General features: G+C 43.3%; 1 protein-coding gene and 1 long non-coding RNA gene across 2 annotated transcripts in view; one reads left to right on the top strand and one right to left on the bottom strand.

The window, feature by feature from the left end:
• LOC142010869 (uncharacterized) overlaps positions 1–16,800 on the top strand; it is a 123,194-nt gene extending 106,394 nt beyond the window's left edge. The window contains exons 6-8 of the long non-coding RNA XR_012644906.1: positions 2,180–3,341; positions 9,987–10,056; positions 13,363–16,800. This is a non-coding gene — a long non-coding RNA (uncharacterized LOC142010869). The remainder of the gene's footprint in view (positions 1–2,179; positions 3,342–9,986; positions 10,057–13,362) is intronic.
• MDH1 (malate dehydrogenase 1) lies at positions 720–19,697 on the bottom strand. The gene is made up of 9 exons (XM_074989406.1): positions 19,542–19,697; positions 12,740–12,838; positions 12,221–12,317; positions 8,342–8,517; positions 5,450–5,572; positions 5,125–5,301; positions 2,019–2,132; positions 1,670–1,759; positions 720–1,343 (listed from the first exon to the last, which is right to left on the bottom strand). The coding sequence occupies exons 1-9, from the start codon at positions 19,542–19,544 to the stop codon at positions 1,218–1,220; spliced, it is 1,005 nt and encodes a 334-aa protein (XP_074845507.1). The 5' UTR covers positions 19,545–19,697; the 3' UTR covers positions 720–1,217.
• Between the last annotated feature and the right edge of the window lie 18 nt (positions 19,698–19,715).

Raw genomic sequence — 19,715 nt, 5'->3', positions numbered from 1 at the left:
CCATGCTTAGTTATTGTTTTGTGATTTCTAGTGGCTGGTGAGGATTTGCCCCAGAGCAACAGCACAGCAGCAGTGGCTCCCAGAGTGGCACGGTAGCTGCCCCCAGAGCAACAGCAGGATGGTGGCAGCAGTCCCCCGAGCAGCTCCCTGCACAGCAGCTGCCCCCAGAGCAACAACAGGGTGGTGGTGGCTTGCAGAGCAATACAGCAGCTGCCCCCAGAGCAGCTCCCTGCCCAGTGCCCACCGCCCAGAGCAGTGCAGCTATGTCTGAGCCCCACAAGCGGCTCCTCACTGTTGAGCAAGAGCCAGGGGGAGAGAAGCTGAACTTTGTTATCAGGCATATTTAAATATTTGGCAGCCTCCTGGGGCTGCTGAATATGAAAAAGTTTACTGTTAAAAGCCCAGGAACTGCAGTAATTATTAGGACTTTTAACTTACCCATCCCATGACAAAACTTAATTACTCTGCTTGTGCTGTGTCCAGAAGTTTATTTTGATTGGAAAAAGCAACAAAGAAGTGCTAATCATCAATAAAATGTTTCCCAAAAATCTGAGGGAGCCTATATGCATAAGTTATAAGCTTTCCTCCCCTACCTCAAGGTTGACCAGAGAATATTTTTAATTATATGACTGCCCAGGGAGATCTCTTACTCACCACACAATGTATAGATGCAAAATATGTTTGGAAATCAGAAGAGACATGGAGAGTGTGATTGGTAACCATTTTGCATTTAACTGTCCTTTAATGTTTCTATTACAAACACAGTAGCATAACCAGATTAAACAGTACATACTCTGTATCCATCAGCTGATTTTTAAAAACAAGAAAGGGTACTGGTTTACAGAGAACTATTAGAATGTTTCTTCTTGGAATTAAGCCACTTGAATCTCTATACCAAGTTAAATGCCACCAGTACCAATTTCTAAACAAGACTGAACTTTTACTATTCAACATTTGATACAGAAAACATGTATTACTGAGTTGACAAGTTTTTGTCAAAAAAGCTGAACAGATTTTAAACTGCTTATATCTTTAAATTGCCAAGAACTCTTGATAGCAGGCATACGATTTATGTACCAATAAGCACGTGACCTTTATAATAAATGACTGCCACAACATGAACTTGAATACAGCAACAGCATTTGTTTCTAGATTTACAGACGGCTTTTAGACTCTTCAGCGTTTAAAGAATTTTCTAAATCTTTATGATCAGCTAGTCATGCACTGGAAATGAACTCCACAGCAGTCTCCTTTTCTTCCATCAACTCCTTTGCAGTCAGATCCATCTTCTCTCGGGAGAAGTCATTAATAGGAAGACCTTCAACAAACTTCCAGGTTTTATCCTGTTTGAAAGTTAGTCTGTATGAGAACAAGTCTTGTATAGTCTAAAAGCAGCATCTAATTTTGCAGTTTTAGTACAGGTTGAAAACTCCTTCCTCTGGCACTATCCCTCGTCCAACAGGACAATGGATGTTGCTCAAGGAGAGAGCACTTGAACCAGAGAGCTTCAGCTGTGCCTGGCTCAGTGGAGCCTTGCTGGTGGTAGGAAACCCCACTGGCAGCCCGCTCTGGGAAGCCCCAGGGTAGGGAGCATCACAACCAACCAGTCCTATAGTCAAAGATGCTACAAGATTGCTTGTTATTAGTTAAACCCTGAAAGTCTAATTACCTTGATTACAACAGGGAATGAATAGAGCAAATCCTCTGGGATACCATAGGAATTTCCATCGGAAATGACCCCCATGGAAACAAATTCTCCCTGAAAACAAAAGTTAATGATAAATAGCTCTCCTCGCAGTTACGGTGGGCACAAATTTAATGAATTATTTTCTCACAGAAAAAGATATATTACAGAGAGTCTTGCTGTATTTATTACAATCCCAAGTGTATAGTATCTTCTGCCACTCATGATTAGGCAGAGTAATGTTGCCAGTGTTACTCCAGAAGCACACGGATCTCTGAAATTTGTGTGTTTTAGTGAAGAGCACCTCCCCCACATGTGCAATAGCACTATTTACCTCTGGAGTGCCAAACCAGATATCCCTCACATGGTCACAGATGGCTTTGGCAGCTGACATTGCACTGGACAGTTTCCTGGCTTTAATAACAGCTGCACCCCGTTGTTGAACAGTCTGTAAAGAAGAAAAACACCCCAAAAGTGGATGTCTCACTTGCACAGAGTCCCTAAACGACAGAACATTTAAGAAGCAAGCAGCGCCTTTGTTGTAAGGCTACTGCTGGAGAAATGCTGCGTCCCTGCGCAAGTGCAGAAGTAACACCCCCTGCAGATTCCCCCTCCATTGCAGCTTAGCTGATTCCTTTGGGGAGCCCAAGGGAAGATGTGAAATCTGCCGTACTGGATGGTAAGTAAAGACTTATTTATAGGTTAATTTACTGTACGAATTTGTAGTTCAGCTGAAAACCAGAGGTAAACTGCTTGTCAAGTTGTCTGACATGAGTTAAAGGAACTCCAGCGATTATATGGTATTGTGCAGGTCATGAACTCAATTAAGGGTTTGTGGGTTTTGTTTTGTTTTTTAAATAAGACTTTTTCAAAATAATGTTATTTTAATGAGGTTAGATTTTGGATTTCTTAAAAAGGCATTTTTTTCTGGTAATATTTTTAAAGTGGGAATTCCATCAACTGTATTTCTCCCGTCATCCCTATAAACTCTTCGGCTGCGTCTACACTAGCAAGCTCAAAAGATTTTTTGAAAGGGGGCTCTTTTGAAAGATCCCACAGAGCGTCTCCACACAAAGGCATTCTTTCAAAAGTAAATTGAAAGAATGTGGCGCACACTTCCACTCCCATTTCAGGAAGAGCACCTTCTTTTGAAAGAAAGTATGTGTAGATACTCTGCAGGGCCCTTCTTTCAAAAGGACAGTCCTCGTGGCTCCTGATTTTTCAATCTCTGGCCCATTCTTTCAAAAGAGCGGGGGGCGGGCGCCTATGTGGATGATCTTTCGAAGGAGCAGATCAATCTTGCGATCCACTTCGTTTTGTGTGTACACACTCTTTGGAAAGAAGCCCTTCTGGAAGATCTCTTCCAAAGGAACTTCTTTCAACAGATCTCTGTAGTGCAGACCTGCCTTTATTATTAGTTATGTCTTAACAAAAAAGGGCTATAATCAGATTAATTTCCAATGATATTTTCTTCTCATTTCAAACCTAAAGCATTGATTTAGCTGTGCTAAAACAGAGCACTTCTCCAAACGTCTCCCTTTTATCTCTTCTCTGTCAGAGAGATGGAGAAGTAATCCCATTCCAGATTCATCCTATTTTTCTGGCTAATCTTGGTTCAGTCTCTTTTCAACACTTCTCAGTTATGTCATTTGATTTGGTAAGTCCCTTTTCTGGTTTTTTTTTTTTAAATGAGACAAGTTTATTCCGCATACACTGTTTGCCTGACACAAGCGCTTACATTGTTTTAAGTGATAAGAGGAAGCTGCGTGTAAAATTTGGTGCTCTTACCTTTTAAGAGGAGTTCTTGAACAAACTCATATACATAATCTATTTTAAATACTGTCAAGTTATTTGATACTATTGGAAAAAAACTCCAGAGACAGGTTTCTTCAAAGACAGTTAAATCAGGCTAACCATGCTAATTACTGAAAATGTATATACAAAAACAAAGTCTCGTGCACATGCAGTATTTATAAACAACTGAATTTTATTCATTGACTCTGCTAGTTAGATTCCAACCCATCTCTAAACCTTTTTGATACCTTTCAAAAAAAAAAAAAAAAAAAAACCACCACCCAAAACACATTTATATAACAGACCAGCTATATATTATACCCATGGGGAATGTTTTCTTATCCTTTCCATTCACATGCAGAATAAGTTTATGTGCATCCCTCCCCTGGGAAAAAAACTTTTTTAAAATAAATCTTGATTTCCCCTGCCCCCACGCTTAAACCTCTTGCAGCGCCAAAACACACCCCACCTGCCTCATATGAGCACCACTGCCCCCACTGCTTCTTTGCTGGGCCACCACCGCCTCCCTCTGCATGGCTCCCTTCAGCCCTCCTACTCCCTTCCCCACTTGCAGCACAGGCAGTTCCCTGCCCTGCCACACTAAAATGGGATTCAATATAATTGGTTTAATGGCCGGATTCTTCCTGCCAGCCATTAAACCAATTAAATCGAGTTCCATTTCAGTGTAGCAGGGCAAGGACTGGGAGTCAGAAGAGTGAGTAGCAGGAGTGGCAAATGGCTCCTTAAAGAGCCACATTCAGGTCAGAGCTCCCCATCCAGCAATTTTTTTTTTTTTTTAAGAAAAAAAAAAAAAATTATATATATAATGGCAACCCCTGTTTGGGTCCCAACTCATAGGTTGGGAATCTCTAGCTTAGCGCAAACACTGCGCATGAGGGCTTACCCTAAAGACATGCACCAGATCACAGACAAGAATCCAGCACTGAAGCCCTCCCTTTTAAATCTCTAGCACCTCCACCATGAGTGAATAATAATTAATTGGAAACAAGGGACCTCATAGGCTTGAGCAAGCAAAGACCCCCTTTGTAATTCAAACATAACTTAAATTGCACCCAGAAACAAGCTGGAAGGTAGCGCAGGCAGTTAAAATTCTTCATATGAAGTACTGCTAAGCAATCAAACCACAGAATCCTTGACCTAGAAAGATGACAGCCTTAAAAAGAAAACAAAAAAGCTCATCCCCAAATGATGATCAGGTTATTCAGAGGGGAGTTTTCCCCAATTCTATGGAATAAAGTTATTGAAAAGTGAACTACCCACCTCCAGCAGAGGCTGGAATACCAGATAACACCCATAGGCAGCAATTTTGACTCAGCATGAACTTTCACTCTTGGTCATTAGGGTCATGCAAAAGAAAGCACCACAGGGACAGGCTCACAAGTTTTAAAGCTACAAGCATCTGTTTTGTCTGACAAGCTATTTGAAGACAAATAGTTTTAGTAAGACTGGAAGATTTGCTTTGCTAAGGTTTTCCGTAAGATTTCTGTTGTGTTGTGTTTGTATATTTTGTGTTTATATATACTGTTGTGTTGTGTTTGTATATACACTTGAGTCAGAATTAGTCTAACAGAAGCACACTATTGTCAAACTGCACTGAGGGATCCTTAATGAAAAGAAAATCTTACCATGATAAAGTCACCCTTCAGCCAGCTGTCATCTTGTACAGCTTCGTAAACTCCAACTTCCTTGCCTTTCACCTTTACCTTAGCATGGTTAACATCTGGATACTGAGTGGAGGAGTGATTCCCCCAGATGATGACATTCTTTACATCACTGGCAAATACACCAAGTTTCAGAGCAATCTAAATTAAATTTAGAAGAGAAATGGAACATAATTTTGGCTTCTCTTTACATGTGTAGTACATCTAATTATAGTAAACTGCTTTTGAGAAGGCTTTAAATTTAGACAAACATCTGCAGGTATTCTAGCCCTGGATGGATTCTTCCTACCTGGGCTTTAGCTCGGTTGTGGTCCAAACGAGTCAGACAGCTGAAGTTTTCCTTTGGTATTGAGGGAGCTGACTTTGAAGCAGTCAGGCAGTTGGTATTTGCTGGATTTCCCACCACCACAACCTAGGAGGACAATGAAGGGAGTGGTGCCAGAGAGGGGAAACACTTTTTTAGCCAAGTTACAATTTCTGCAAATTCACTTTCCTCAGCTGCATGCAATAAACAGCACTTCTAAAGAAAAGGCTTTATTCCAGAGAAGCTGTCAAGAAACCAAGACAAAAATCTTATTTTAAATTCCAAACATGTCCTATACAATCGCTAGGGCTGGGTCTACACGTGCCCCTTCCTTTCGAAAGGGGCATGTTAATGAGCAGGTTTGAAAGATGCTAATGAGGCACTGCAATGAATATGCAGCACCTCATTAGCATAATGGAGGCCGCAGCTATTCGAAAGTGCGGCTTTTTGAATCGCGCGCTGCCCATGGAGACGGGACCTTCTGAAAGGACACCCCCCCCGCCCACAGTTTTCAAAAGCCCATCTTCCTATCTGTGATCGGAAGAAGGGCTTTCGAATACTGGGGGGGAGGTCCTTTCGGAAGGTCCCACCTCCACGGGTGGCGCGTGATTCGAAAAACCGCACTTTCAAATCACCGTGGCTTCCATTATGCTAATGAGGTGCTGCATATTCATTGCAGCGCCTCATTAGCATCTTTCAAACCTGCTCATTAACATGCCCCTTTCGAAAGGAAGGGGTACGTGTAGACCCGGCCTAGTTTAAAGTCTTTTATCAAAAAGATTAGACAGAGGATATCATAAATATGGAATCATATCACAACAGCTCTTTAAAATGTTTCTTTGCTAGTGCCCCTATAGTAAGAGGGGCCACTTTTTGGATGTCAACAACAGGAGGTCAGTGGGGCTGTCACACATAAGCTTATCCCCCAGTCTTAATACATTTGGAGGACTATACACACAAACTAGTCAGCAATTTGCTTTCTGCTCCACCCTCCCTCATTAAAGTTCCCTATTAAAATAGTTCTACAGCACTGCTTTAACATGATCATAGCTATGAGCAGAGCAGGATAAACAGGGGTGGCAACCACAGGTCCCATGCTTTGGGGTGGCTTCAGGGGGGCCCCCAGCCATCCTATGGCTGGGAGGGACAGGGAAGCATTACCTAGAGCAAGGCACAACAGCAGACTACCTCCTCCCCTGCCCACACACACCGCACCAGTGGCAGCCTGCTCTGCTATTCCCTCCCCAGCCCATCAAGCCCCACTTTTCTACAGCAGGTGGAAGCAGCCTCCACTCCCCACAGCAACAAATAAGTGGAGCTCAGCAGGCTGGGACGGTGTGGCAGCAAAGGCTACCGCTCATGCCACCCACATGGTGAGAAAAGGGGACCCCCTTGCTGTTGGTGCCAGCCACCACCACTTCACCCTGTCCCAGGTGATTCATTCCCCAGCCTGGCTGTTCAGAGGTTGGGCCTACAATCTCAAGTGCTTGCTCCAGACTCCACCTGTGGGTGGTGGGGGGGGCAGAGAATGTTGTTTCAGGTCCCCAAGACAGCTGTGGCTATGAGTGAAGCAATTTTTGGCTATTTGAAGTAAGGTGCTGAGCCTCAAGTTAAGTCAGGTCCCTTTTGTTAATATGGCAAGGACAGATTGTTTGTCTTAGATTGGAGGCTCTCTGGAGAACGACACTACCTGGTGAGCTGATCTAGAATGTGCTTTTATATCCCCTGTTTGATATCCTAGCTTCTTACTTTTGTTCCGCTAACTGTTTGTTTACACTAGCCCCCTTCTTCAATGGGGGCATGGTAATCAGCCCAAGTGGGGAATAACAATGAAGTGTTGCGATGCACATGCAGCACCTCATTAGGCTAATTCTCGCTGTGGGAACTTTGAAATTAGCAATTTTGAAGTGCTGGCGAGCTGTGTAGCCACAGGCACTTCGAAGTACCCTTACTTCCAAAAAGTTGAAATAAAAAAATTTTGGGAGTACGGGCACTTTGAAGTTGCATGGGTACTTCAAAGTGCCCACAGCTACACAGCTTGCCAGCACTTCAAAATTGCTAATTTCAAAGTTCCCACAGCGAGAATTAGCCTAATGAGGTGCTGCACGTGCATCGCAGTGCCTCATTGCTGTTCCCTGCTCAGGCTAACTACTGTGACCCCTTCAAAGAAAGGGGTTAGCGTAGACAAGCCCCAATAGCTGGCAATAAGTTTTTATTTCAACTGTAGAAATCACGGAAGACCCATCAGGAATTCATCAGCAGAGGATGCAGACACTGAAGTATGTTACAAAACACAGGGGAAGCAAAAGTATGAGATTAGAAGCTGTAGGAGGGAAGCCACATGTTTGTATTCACTGCACCTGAACTATTGGAAAGAAAAAACAAATTTTAAAAACCCCTCTCCAATGCAGACATTAAAAACCACACACAATGAAAATAGGCTTTGCAACTTATTTGACTGATACTGTACTCATTAGATTAAAACTACAGATGCATATGAAACAGGAGCCAAGTCTGCATTGGTAACCTGGTTGGTCATCTGCCTGTCAGATTATGCATAGAAGGGTCACCTCTTCACATGTGAAGAGTAGCTGCAGGACACAACACACTCCTACCTATAAGATGGTTCATCTTCTGTCAGTGACTAAATTGAGATCACTCCTTTTATGAGCCGAGTGGGGGCAGGGGGAGCGAACAGGATATCTCCCCTCAAGCTTTGGCCAATATTGAATAGCTGAGATTTGCAAAGCAAGACTTCCATAAAACTAAATTTGTCCTTCAGCTACATTTGTATTCCACTATGCCTGTCACTTAGATCTTTAAGTTTCTTGGTTAAGAATTTCCAATAAAGAAATGAAATATAGTTTCTGTAATCACCTTAACAGTCTTCTTGGCGTACTTGTCCAAGGCTGCACCCTGGGATTTAAAAATTTTCACGTTTGCTTTGAGTAGATCTTTCCTCTCCATGCCCTCTCTCCTTGGCATGGAGCCAGCCAGAACTGCTATATCAAGATCTTTAAATGCAACCTCCTCTTTGTCTGTTGCAATGACCTCTGTAAGCAAAGGAGAGAAGAGACAGAATTAGTAACTGAGCAATGTTCTGGGGAGTTCTATGGCTTATTGTTTACAACTTAAACAGAAGTGGTCCAAACAGACAAGCAGCTGTGACTGAGCATCTACACTATGAGATAAATTTGAATTTCATTCAGTGAGCTCAATTTTACCATGTGACTCTTTTCACAGGAAAGATCATTAGCTTGACCTTGGGTGCACTAATCTCGAGATTACAAAAAAATCAGTTACCCGATGGGTATAGTGTTAACCTTGAATTCAGAAGTTCAATTAAAGGCCAGTGAGGAAGCGCCACATCTTAAAATAGAACTTATTAGCCTCCAGAGGTGTCCAGTATGTAACCCACAATGCCCCTCCCACTGCTATGCTCTGGCCTCTGCTCTCCAGTAACAGGAAGAGCCTGATTTTCCTAGCAGGAGCAGTGAGCCTTTAGCTATGGGCTCATGTTACTTTATGACAGCCTGAGAAATGGCTTCTTTCTTTCTGCACTGTTAGCGGGGTGCGTGCATCTACCCATTCAGATAGCCCCTGCAAGGAGTTTACAACGGTCAGTCTGCTTGCTATTTTTTTCTGCACTGCCTGGTGCCAGCCCCTGCCCCGCCATACCACGTGTCAACAAGGCTGTGGTGGGGGTCATGCTTGCATAACATGCTAAGAAACTTCTTCTCAGTGGTTTTCATTTGTGTGCGAACCCCCTTCGCTGCCCCATAGGTGCCATGCAGTCTGGGTCTTTCCTGCACTTAGGCACATCACATGGGTAGCCCCCAACCCATTCCAATAAAAGGATGTTTGTGTCGTTCATTGCCAGAAATTTTGCCATGTGACTGGCAGCAAGAGGGCTCCGCTGCTGCCACGGAGAAGTCTCCCCCAGCGGTTAAGATACTGGAGGTTTGGGGGAAGGAACAGCTCAAGTGGTCATCCAGCAACATCCCCGCCTTGGCCCATACCTGGGCTTGCTGCTGCTGCCAGGGAAAACCAAGAATTCTTTTCTCTGCAATGATGGGAGGTGGGATGGATGGCCAGCTGAGAATACAGTAGCTCCACCCATGTTGTTACTGTAGTGTAGGGGAAACCCAACTATTCTTTCCTCATGCATTCTTCTGAATCTAACATTCCGGGAGCCTGCAAGATTTTCAGGGATCACATTTCTGCAATGATGGGAGGTGGGATGGATGGCCAGTTGAGAACACAGTCGTTGCACAGAAGCCTTATAGGGCATTGGAAAGCCAAAAACCGTTTCCATTCACAATAACATAAGAGGAAACCAAAAATTATTTCTTTCTACATTCTTCCCCCTGCATTATTTTCAGGGATCACATTTCAACAATGATGGGAGGTAGGATGGATGGCCAGCTGAGAATACAGTCGCTACACACATGTTGGCAATGTAGTGTGTGGAGAAACTAAAACTTTTCTTGTAATTGAGTGTCTTCTGCATTTTTTCCAATAGAGCGACATGTTTCCAGGGATCAGGAGGGGGAATGATGAAAATGCAGTGGGGGAAGATGACATCAACACCAGTGAGCATACCCAGAATGCTATGGGGATGAGGGAACTGTGGGATAGCTTCCCACAATGCACTACTCCAACAGTCAATTTAGCCAGTGGGTGTGTGTGGCAGCAATGAGTTGACTTTCTGGGCAGCAAGCTGTGAAGTGAGGATGGCCAAAATCGAACTTAAGTTCCAAAATTAGAAAATCGATATAAATAGATTCAAATTTATCTTTTAGTCTAGACAAAGCCAAAGACATACCCAGAAGGCAGATGCTCACATTTACTAGTTTAATTATGGTTACTGCTTTAATGATGGCTTATTGTAAGGAAAAAATTTATATATGGGTATTGGCAGCTTCCTAACATGAACCTCATTTGTTAGCCTTTACCTTTTGATGGATTCGTTTCTTTTACATGCCTCCCAATCCATGTAATGGCATTCAATGTGTGTGTATGACCCAAATAACAACCTTCTCCAGTGTGAATTAATATTAGTGGCTATACTGAAGAAAAGTAGAGTTAAAAAAAATATCACACAATCTGGGGAAATTTTAGTCAACCAATATTTAAATTAGCCTTGTTCCACTATAAGAGACTATACTTGCCTAACAAACTATGGATTCTCAAGCCATTTCTTAATTTTTCCTTTATTTTTTCAGTAGATTTAACTATTTGGGTTATAACCTAATCAGAAAAAGCACTGGCATAAAAGACAAGAGCTATTTCACTACTACACTGGAGGCTCATCATGATACACTAGTACAAGCAGCCAATTTGTTTGCTAGATACATAATACACCTCTTAGTTTTTTGGTTTAAATAACATAGACCAGCGGTTTTCAAACTGCAGCAGCCCCAGGACCCCCGCATCAGTTTTAAACTATTTCAGGGCCCCTCTGCCCTACCCCACTTAACACCCTCTCCCTGACCCTCACTCACTTTCACTGGACTGGGACAAAGGACTGAGATGTGGGAGGGGGTGAAATCTCCTGCTGGGTATGCAGATTCTAGGATAGGGCCAACGAGGAGGGGACTCTGGGCTGGGGCAGCATTTACTGCTGCTTTGGGGTCCCTGTGGCTCCTAGGTACATGGATGGCCAATGAGTCTCCATGCACCTGCAGGCACTGCCTGTTCAACTCCCATTGGTCATTGTCCCTGTCCAAGTGCCAGCTCTGTAGCCTACATTGACCAGGAACTATGCACACAGCCTCCCTGGCCATCAATGAGTTTATGGCAGTAGTGGGCAACCTGTATCTATACAGTGCCCAGCACAACAATGGGCAACCAAGAAGTGTAAGTGGGCTGCATGAGTGGCCCTCTTTCAGCTCAGTGTGTTCCACCTGCAGCTCCTAGACTCCTTGTCTGCCACCTCTCCCCCAGATACCTCTCACTCACTGGAGCCCTGCACTTCCTACTCCTCCCCCTCCCTCCTAGCACTTTTGGAGTGCCACAAATTCACTGATTCACACCCTGTCCCTGTTCCTCCCATTCCCTCCCAGAGCTAAGCTACCAAGAATCAGCTGTTCGCCTCTGGGAGGGCGGGGGAGGAGCAGGGACAGAGCACAAGTCGGCAGATTCAAGGGACTCCCCAAGTGCTGGGAGGGCAGGGGAGGAGCAGGGCTCCAGTGCCCCGTGCATAACAGGTGTATGGGGTAGACAGGGGGTGTGTGCGCGCCACATGAGGCCCACTGAGATAAAGGGAGGGTCACTTATGTGGCTCATTTATGAACTGTGGTGGCCTATTGCAAGTGTAGGAACTGCAGGGATCTGACAGCTGCTTCCAGAATCCATAAAGAACCAGGCCAGGTAGGGAGCCTGCCTTAGCCCTGGGCCCCGCTGTACTGTTGAAAAAACAGATCCTGGCAACTCTATTGGTACCTTCTGCACACTGTTAAACAGCTGTCCCCTGGTGTACAGGAGACACAGAGGGAGAGAAGCACAGTAGTTAAGCAGCAGGATCCGTGGATCCCTTGGTGTTCCCTCGCAGGCCTCCAGGGGTCCATGGACATGTTTGGGAAACACTAGACTAGACTAAAACTACTGGATATTACGTATGCCAACATCGGTTTTGCATATACTATTATTGTAGGTGACACTCAAACACCCACACCTGATGAGCTGATCCTATTTCTTATGTTTGCAGTTTACCAAACTAAGTTATTGTAGAGAGGCTGTATACTTTTTGGTCACCTTTCAAAAGTGGAAGGGCACAGTCTTGCAGTTCCATCATTACGCCATCCAGTACAGTCATCATGGGCGTGATATCCAGCAGTACAAGAACAAGAGACTGTAAAACAATACATTCTTTAGTGTGAATGAAGTAATTTAAAAACTAAATGGAAAGGTGTAGGCTTACTGAGTTTTTCCACTTATTTCGCCTTGCAGTCAGGATAAAATATCACCTTTTGAAAGTGGTGGGAACATTTAACAGGCCACTTATTAAGACAAAGCGACTACTGGCAGCATTACAATTCATCACTGAATGCATACAAAAAGCATGATACAGGATAACTGAGGGCTTCATTTCCATTCAGTCTCATTACGTGTTCAGAATAGTATCTTATGTCTTTGTATGACATGTGAAGGCTCATGGTAAAATTTAATTCTAAGTTTATCTAGGGTCTCAAGAGATTTTAAGGATTTTAGTACCGATCTCATATTCTTCGTTACTGTTGAATAAGACAAGTGATCGTTCACTTCAGCCATTACCTGTTCTTTGCCAAAGACCTCACCCTTGGCAATGCTGTAGAGCAGAGAATAGGCAATCTGACCAGCAGCTCCAGTCACTAGGACTCTAATTGGTTCAGACTGTAAAAGAAATAATAGACTCAGCTAACATATTGCTGGTAATACAGTTTGTACTGATTAAAAAGGTCATTAAACACTTTCAGCAGTTAATATAGAAAGAGCATTAACATGTTAAGTATTTCTGGATCCAAGCATGAAGTAAAACATGGAGATATGCAGACATCTCTCATTTGAGCTGGAAGGGACCTTGAGAGGTCATCAAGTCCACTCCCCAGCACTCACATGTGGGGTAGTGATAAGCCCCGCTAAGTTTTTTTTTTTAAATCTAACCTGCCCTGGACATGGAAAGGCCCCCTCAAGGTTTCAGCTCAAAACCTTGGGTTTAACAAGGCCAAAGCTCTAACCACTAAGTTATTCCACTTCCCATAGAGCTCTCAAATAAACAGACACCAAATAAAGCTAGGGAAGAGAGAGAGAGTGTGTGTGTGGGGCAGGGGGGTGGGGGCGTTGTTTAGGAAACAAGTGAGAAAGACTGACAGTTCTGAATTACTGAAAACTCATGGAAGCATTCTGTTAATTTACAGACGCCTCAATGGATGCTGAAAACTGTGCAGAAAAAGTAACATATGCTGAAATTCTCAGCTATGTTAAAAGGAAACACCAAAAATGATTTGATCAGACTGTCAGCCCTTGAAGGCACCACATGCTGCCCTTCAAGTCTACGTAGTGGACAAGGATTTTTGCAACTAGGAAAGCAGTACACCACTCAGCAAGACAGATATCAGCAAATGAAAAACCATTGGTGGAAAAAGGAAGTAGAGGAGTTACAACTAGCAGAAAACTGAAGATATCAGATTTTTTTTTGCACCAATGTGAACACAAATACAACAATTAATCTCTGTATGAGCACCAGACAGCCAGAGGCTCTTAATAGAGAAGAAAAGAGTTGACCAACAGATGGAACATTTCATTTGCCTTCTAGATCACCCTTCCAACATTTGGATGCAATCAATGCTCCCACAGTGGCCACTGAAAAACTAGCTTGTACTAGTCTGCAACATAGGAGACCATAACTGCAATCCAGCAGTTATCAAAAGGAAAAGCATCTGCATCAGATGACATTCCCAAAATAAAATAAAATAAAAAAAAAAAAAAAAATCTATATAGCACTCATGAGACGTGGGTGCTGATCCCGTTACAATCCCATTTCTATTACTCCAGTTTTCAAGGCCATCCACCTCTACTTCTGTTATATCAAGATCTATTTTGAGAACACCTCCAAACACATTCCCATTTTTTGTTCACAGGTATTTAAAAAATGTTAAATAGGATAGTAACTCCACTAATAACCTCTCCTGTCTGACAGTTTACTTTTCAGTATAGTCCACTATAGTCTCCCCTTTAATTTGTTCCTCACTCCACCATCTTCAATTTACCTAACAATTTTTCCAATATAAAATTGTATCCAATGCCTTACTATAAAGTAGATAGATTAGATCTACTACATTTCCTTTGTCTTAAAAAGGACAAATGGAGAGGGCAGAAAAACTATATCATACCTACACAGGGATTGTATTACAGAAGGGCTTTGCAATCTGTAATTTAAGTATGAACTGTGGTAACATGCCTTTATAACTCCCAGGAATGTGAGATTAAGAATGACAGCTTCCATGCATAGTTCAAGTTTTAGCAGTACCTTGCTTAATCAGACATTTAAACTATACACAGTTAATATTACTGAAGCTGCATTTCAAGATTAAAAGGCAGGAATCAAATCAATAAGACTTGGTTGACTTTCACACTTGTTGGAAGTGTTGTGGTAGCTGTGCAGGTCCCATGACGTGAGAAACAAGGTGCAGGAAGCACCCACAGAAGGTGGTCCAATAAAAGACAAACTTTTGTGCTATACAAATGCTCTAATTTCTCTCATTATGAAAATTGTTCCAATAAGAGATATTGCCTTATCCATCTTGTCTCACACTTTCACACCGTCTTCTCCATTTTTAAGTACAGAAATTAGTTGAGAAAACTGAATTCTGATAAGTTTTATCATGACACTCTTTAGCACTTGAGATTACTAGTTACGTGCAAGTTCTATACTGATGTAGTGGTCCCCAATCCTTTCCTTTAAAATGGCAGTTGAGATAGTTGCTCCCAAACATGAGAGTTGTTTACATAAGGATTGGCTAAAAAAAATTATACCACCTCACTGGAGGACTTTATTTTCAGAACTGTCACCTTATACCATCAAATGGGACTGGGAACATCCCAGAATTGATATAACTGGAGTAGCGTGAACATGAGGGGTGAGGTGTTGCCTTATGCATAAAAAATGTACACACTTGGACTGAGGTAGAGATGGACGTGTTGAGAGTCTCTGGGTTAGACTAAGAGGGGTAAAAAACAAGGGTGATGTCCTGCTAGGAGTCTACTACAGGCTGCCTACCCAGGTGGAAGAGGTGGATGAGACTTTTTTTAAACAACTAACAAAGTCAAGCAGGGCCCCAGATTTGGTGGTGATGGGGGACTTCAACTATCCAGATATATGTTGGGAAACTAATACAGCGGGGCACAGACTATCCAGTAAATTCGATTGTATTGGAGACAATTTTTTATTCCAAAAGGTTGTAAAAGCTACCAGGGGAAGCTGTTTTAGATTTGATTTTAACAAATAGGGAGGAATTGGTAGAGAACTTGAAGGTGGAAGGCAGCTTGGGTGAAAGTGATCATGAAATCAGAGTTCACAATCCTAAGGAAGGGTAGAACAGAAAACAGCAAAATAGAGATAATGGATTTCAGGGGGGCAGATTTTGGTAAACTCAGAGAGCTGGTAGGTAAGGTCCCATGGGAAGCAAAACTGAGGGGAAAAACAGCTGAGGAGAGCTGGCAGTTTTTCCAAAGGGACATTATTAAGGGCCCAAAAGCAAGCTATCCTGCTGTGTAGGAAAGATAGAAAATATGGAAAAAAGACCACCTTGGCTTAACCAGGAGATCTTGCATGATCTCAAAATAAAAAAGGAATTGTATAAAAAATGGAAACAAGGAAAAGTGACAAAGGATGAATATAGGCAAACAAACAACACAAGAATGCAGGAGAAAGATTAGAAAGGCTAAGGCACAAAATGAGCTCAAACTAGCTACAGGCATAAAGTGAAACAAGAAGGCTTTTTATAAATATATTAGAAACAAGAGGAAGACCAGGGACAGGGTAGGGCCACTGCTCAGTGAGGAGGGAGAAACAGTAACAGGGAACTTGGAAATGGCAGAGATGCTTAATGACTTCTTTGTTTTGGTCTTCACTGAGAAGTCTGAAGGAATGCCCAACATAGTGAATGCTAGTGGGAAAAGGGTAGGGTTCTAAGTTGAAGTTAAAAATCACTTAGGAAAATTAGATGTCTGCAAGTCACCAGGGCCTGATGAAATGCACCCTAGAATACTCAAGGAGCTGATAAAGGCTCGGATACCTCCCTATCATCTTTGGAAAAATCATGGGAGACAGGAGAGATTCCAGAAGACTGGAAAAGGGCACATATAGTGCCCTTCTATAAAAAGGGAAATAAGAATAACCCAGGAAACTACAGGCCAGTCAGCTTAACTTCAGTGCCAGGAAAGATAATGGAGCAGGTAATTAAAGAAATCATCTGCAAGTACTTGGAAGGTGGTAAGGTAATAGGAAACAGCCAGCATGGGTTTGTAAAGAATAAATCTTGTCAAACTAATCTGATAACTTTCTTTGATAGGATAACGAGCCTCATGGATAGGGGAGAAGCGGTAGATGTGGTATACCTAGATTTTAGTAAAGCATTTGATACGGTCTCTCGTTATATTCTTATAAAAACACTAGGCAAATACAATTTAGATGAGGCTACTATAAGGTGGGTGCATAACTGGTTGGATAACCGTACCCAGAGAGTAGTTCTTAATGATTCTCAATCCTGCTGGAAAAGTATAACAAGTGGGGTTCCGCAGGGGTCTGTGTTAGGACCAGTTCTATTCAATGTCTTCATCAATGATTTAGATATTGGCATAGAAAGTACGCTTATTAAGTCTGCAGATGATACCAAGTTGGGAGGGGTTGCAACTGCTTTGGACAATAGGGTCATAATTCAAAATGATCTGGATAAATTGGAGAAATGGTCTGAGGTAAACAGGATGAAGTTTAATATGGACAAATGCAAAGTGCTCCACTTGGGAAGGAACAATCAGTTTCACACATACAGAATGGGGAGAGACTGTCTAGGAACAACTACAGCAGAAAGGGATCTAGGGATTATAGTGGACGACAAGCTAAATATGAGTCAACAGTGTGATGCTGTTGCAAAAAAAGCAAACATGATTCTGGGATGCATTAACAGGTGTGTTGTGAACAAGACATGAGAAGTCATTCTTCTGCTCTACTCTGCGCTGGTTAGGCCTCAGCTGGAGTATTGTGTCCAATTCTGGGCACTGCAGTTCAAAAGAGATGTGGAGAAACTAGAGAGAGTCCAGAAAAGAGCGACAAGAATGATTAAAGGTCTAGAGAATGTGACCTATGAAAAAAGGTTGAAAGAATTGGGCTTGTTTAATTTGGAAAACAGAAGATTGAGGGGAGACATGATAGCAGTTTTCAGGTATCTAAAAGGGAGTTATAAGGAGGAAGGAGAGAACTTGTTCTTCTTGGCCTCTGAGGATAGAACAAGAGGCAATGGGCTTAAACTGCAGCAAGGGAGGTTTAGGTTGGACATTAGGAAAAGGTTCCTAACTGTCAGGGCAGTCAAACACTGGAATAAATTGCCAAGGGAGGTTGTGGAATCTCCATCGCTGGAGATATTTAAGAACAGGTTAGATAGATGTCTGTCAAGGATGGTTTAGATAGTACTTGGTCCTGCCATTGGGGCAGGGGGCTGGACTCGATGGCCTCTCGAGGTCCCTTCCAGTCCTAGTGTTCTATGATTCTGTGAGCTTGAAAAAGGCAAGGCTCTTCAGAGACCTGATGTCACTAAAGTAGCATTTTTGACATACAAACAAAACAACTGTGGCATGGATTTGGGTAAAGGAAGACATGATGAAAAAAATAATTAAAAAACAAACAAACAAACAAACCGCAATGACTCGGGATAGAAGGTCATCTGAGTATCTACATTGGATGATGACAGGAAGCAAGTAATGTATACATTCTAGAGCAAGCAATATATCAATTTAGATTTTTTTTCCAGGTTAAAATCATAACTTCATAGAAAGAAAATGGAGCTGACTTGAAACTCAAGGCCAGAGTATTTGCAGTCTGTGCCTGAGGCTACATCTACACTACCACAGAAGATTGACCTGTTCAGGATTGATTTTCTGGGTTTTGATTTTTGCACACATGGAAAATGATGCTCTCATGTGGTCAAAGTTGACCCCTCTGGTCCCTGCCTGGGCTCTTGCGAGGAGACAGGGGTAAGGAAAGTCAAAGGAAGAAATATTCCCTTTAACCTCCTTCTGTGAGGACAGACATGTAAGTCAACCGCAGATAAATTGATTTTAGCTCTGCAATTGGAGTAGAAAAAATTGCTACCTGTGGTTGACTTTATATCTAGTGTAGACATTTCTGATGTAACTCAGACTAAGACAGAAGAATGTAATGTATATAGTACCTTGCCTTTCATGATATCATTAATGCCTATTTTAATGGTAAGAGTAGAATGTGTAGCTCTAAGGCCTTTGCAGGCAGAAAAAGCTTTTAAAGCTCAACTGTTTCACTACCACATAATAAGGAAGAAACACAATTTGAAATCCAGGGCAAGCATCTGAGGTTAGTTCCAGCCCCCATCCCCTCTTACATCACCCGAGCCTTCCGAACATCACACAGCTCAAACACAAAAGGAAGTGGAAAACAACAGAGAAGTGTGCGGTATGATCACCTAGACCTGTGACATTCTAGATCTGTACACACTTTTATGGAAAATTGTAATTACGAGTTTAAATCCTGCAGCAGGCATGTAGCATTAGCATGGAACAGTTTGGGTCTCTGGTGTGCTTGTTTCACAGGATTGAAGAGTTCCCATTGGAGAACACTTTCAAAGGCAGCTCCAAGCATTCCAATGTCACCCACTTCCCCCTCCCCAATTTCTATAAAAACACACTAACATTTTACCCAACCCTTGGCAGCTCTGTCCACAGCCACCACTCCTGCTGGTATGCCAGGGACAAGCACCCCAGCTGGCAATCTCAGCAACTGCACCCTAGCCTCTGGGCCAAGCTACAGGCTCCATGTCCTCTGCTACAAGGATAAAGGGTCACCCCAACCCAGAAACCTTTGCAGCGTGCTCTACCCCAACCCCACGGACTGGTGCAGTGACTGCGTGTGCAACACGCATCCCCGCCACACCATCAAATGCACAATCACCCCTTCCATAAGCATACCGATGTATGCGCGAGGGTCGTATGCCTGTCTTCACCCCAGGTAGGGGATACTCCCCCGCTCATATAGAGAGGGAGAGGATCTGCACCCCCCAGACCCTGACCCCACGTTGGGGAAAATCCCTCCCACACACGGCGGGGATCAACACCCCCTGACCCCACGTGGGGGAAAAGCCTGCACACGCTTGGGGGGGGGGGGGGGAAGGCTCCGTATTCCCTCCCTAAGTAGAGAATACTTCCCCTCATATGGCGAGAGGGCGATCGGCACCCCACACCCTCACCCCAAACAAAGGTTACCCCCAACACACCCCCAGGCCCGCCCCCCCCATTCTCCAGAAGGGCAGAGCACTCCATGTCCGCCCGAGGAAAGCGCAGAACTGACCATCGCTGAGAGAAACGGCTTCCCTGCTTTGTCACTGTCTCAGGGTCACCTCTACACACGCCTTAGGCAATAGCACTTCCACTGCGCCGCTGAAGATATTAAGCGGGAGGGAGACGGGGAGGGCTGATCCCAGAGGACCGCCCAACGCTGCACAGCCATCTGGGTACTGTAGTC

The sequence above is a fragment of the Carettochelys insculpta genome, chromosome 3 (assembly GCF_033958435.1).
Source record: "Carettochelys insculpta isolate YL-2023 chromosome 3, ASM3395843v1, whole genome shotgun sequence".
NCBI classification, from domain to species: Eukaryota; Metazoa; Chordata; order Testudines; family Carettochelyidae; genus Carettochelys; species Carettochelys insculpta.
This window is presented reverse-complemented; position numbering and strand designations above follow the sequence as displayed.

Coding starts and splice junctions, on each gene's coding strand:
- MDH1 (XM_074989406.1), bottom strand. Junction 5,573..8,341: donor ACGCCAAGAAGACTGTTAAG/GTGATTACAGAA, acceptor TTGTCCTCCTAG/GTTGTGGTGGTGGGAAATCC. Junction 1,344..1,669: donor CATTCCCTGTTGTAATCAAG/GTAATTAGACTT, acceptor ACTTTCAAACAG/GATAAAACCTGGAAGTTTGT.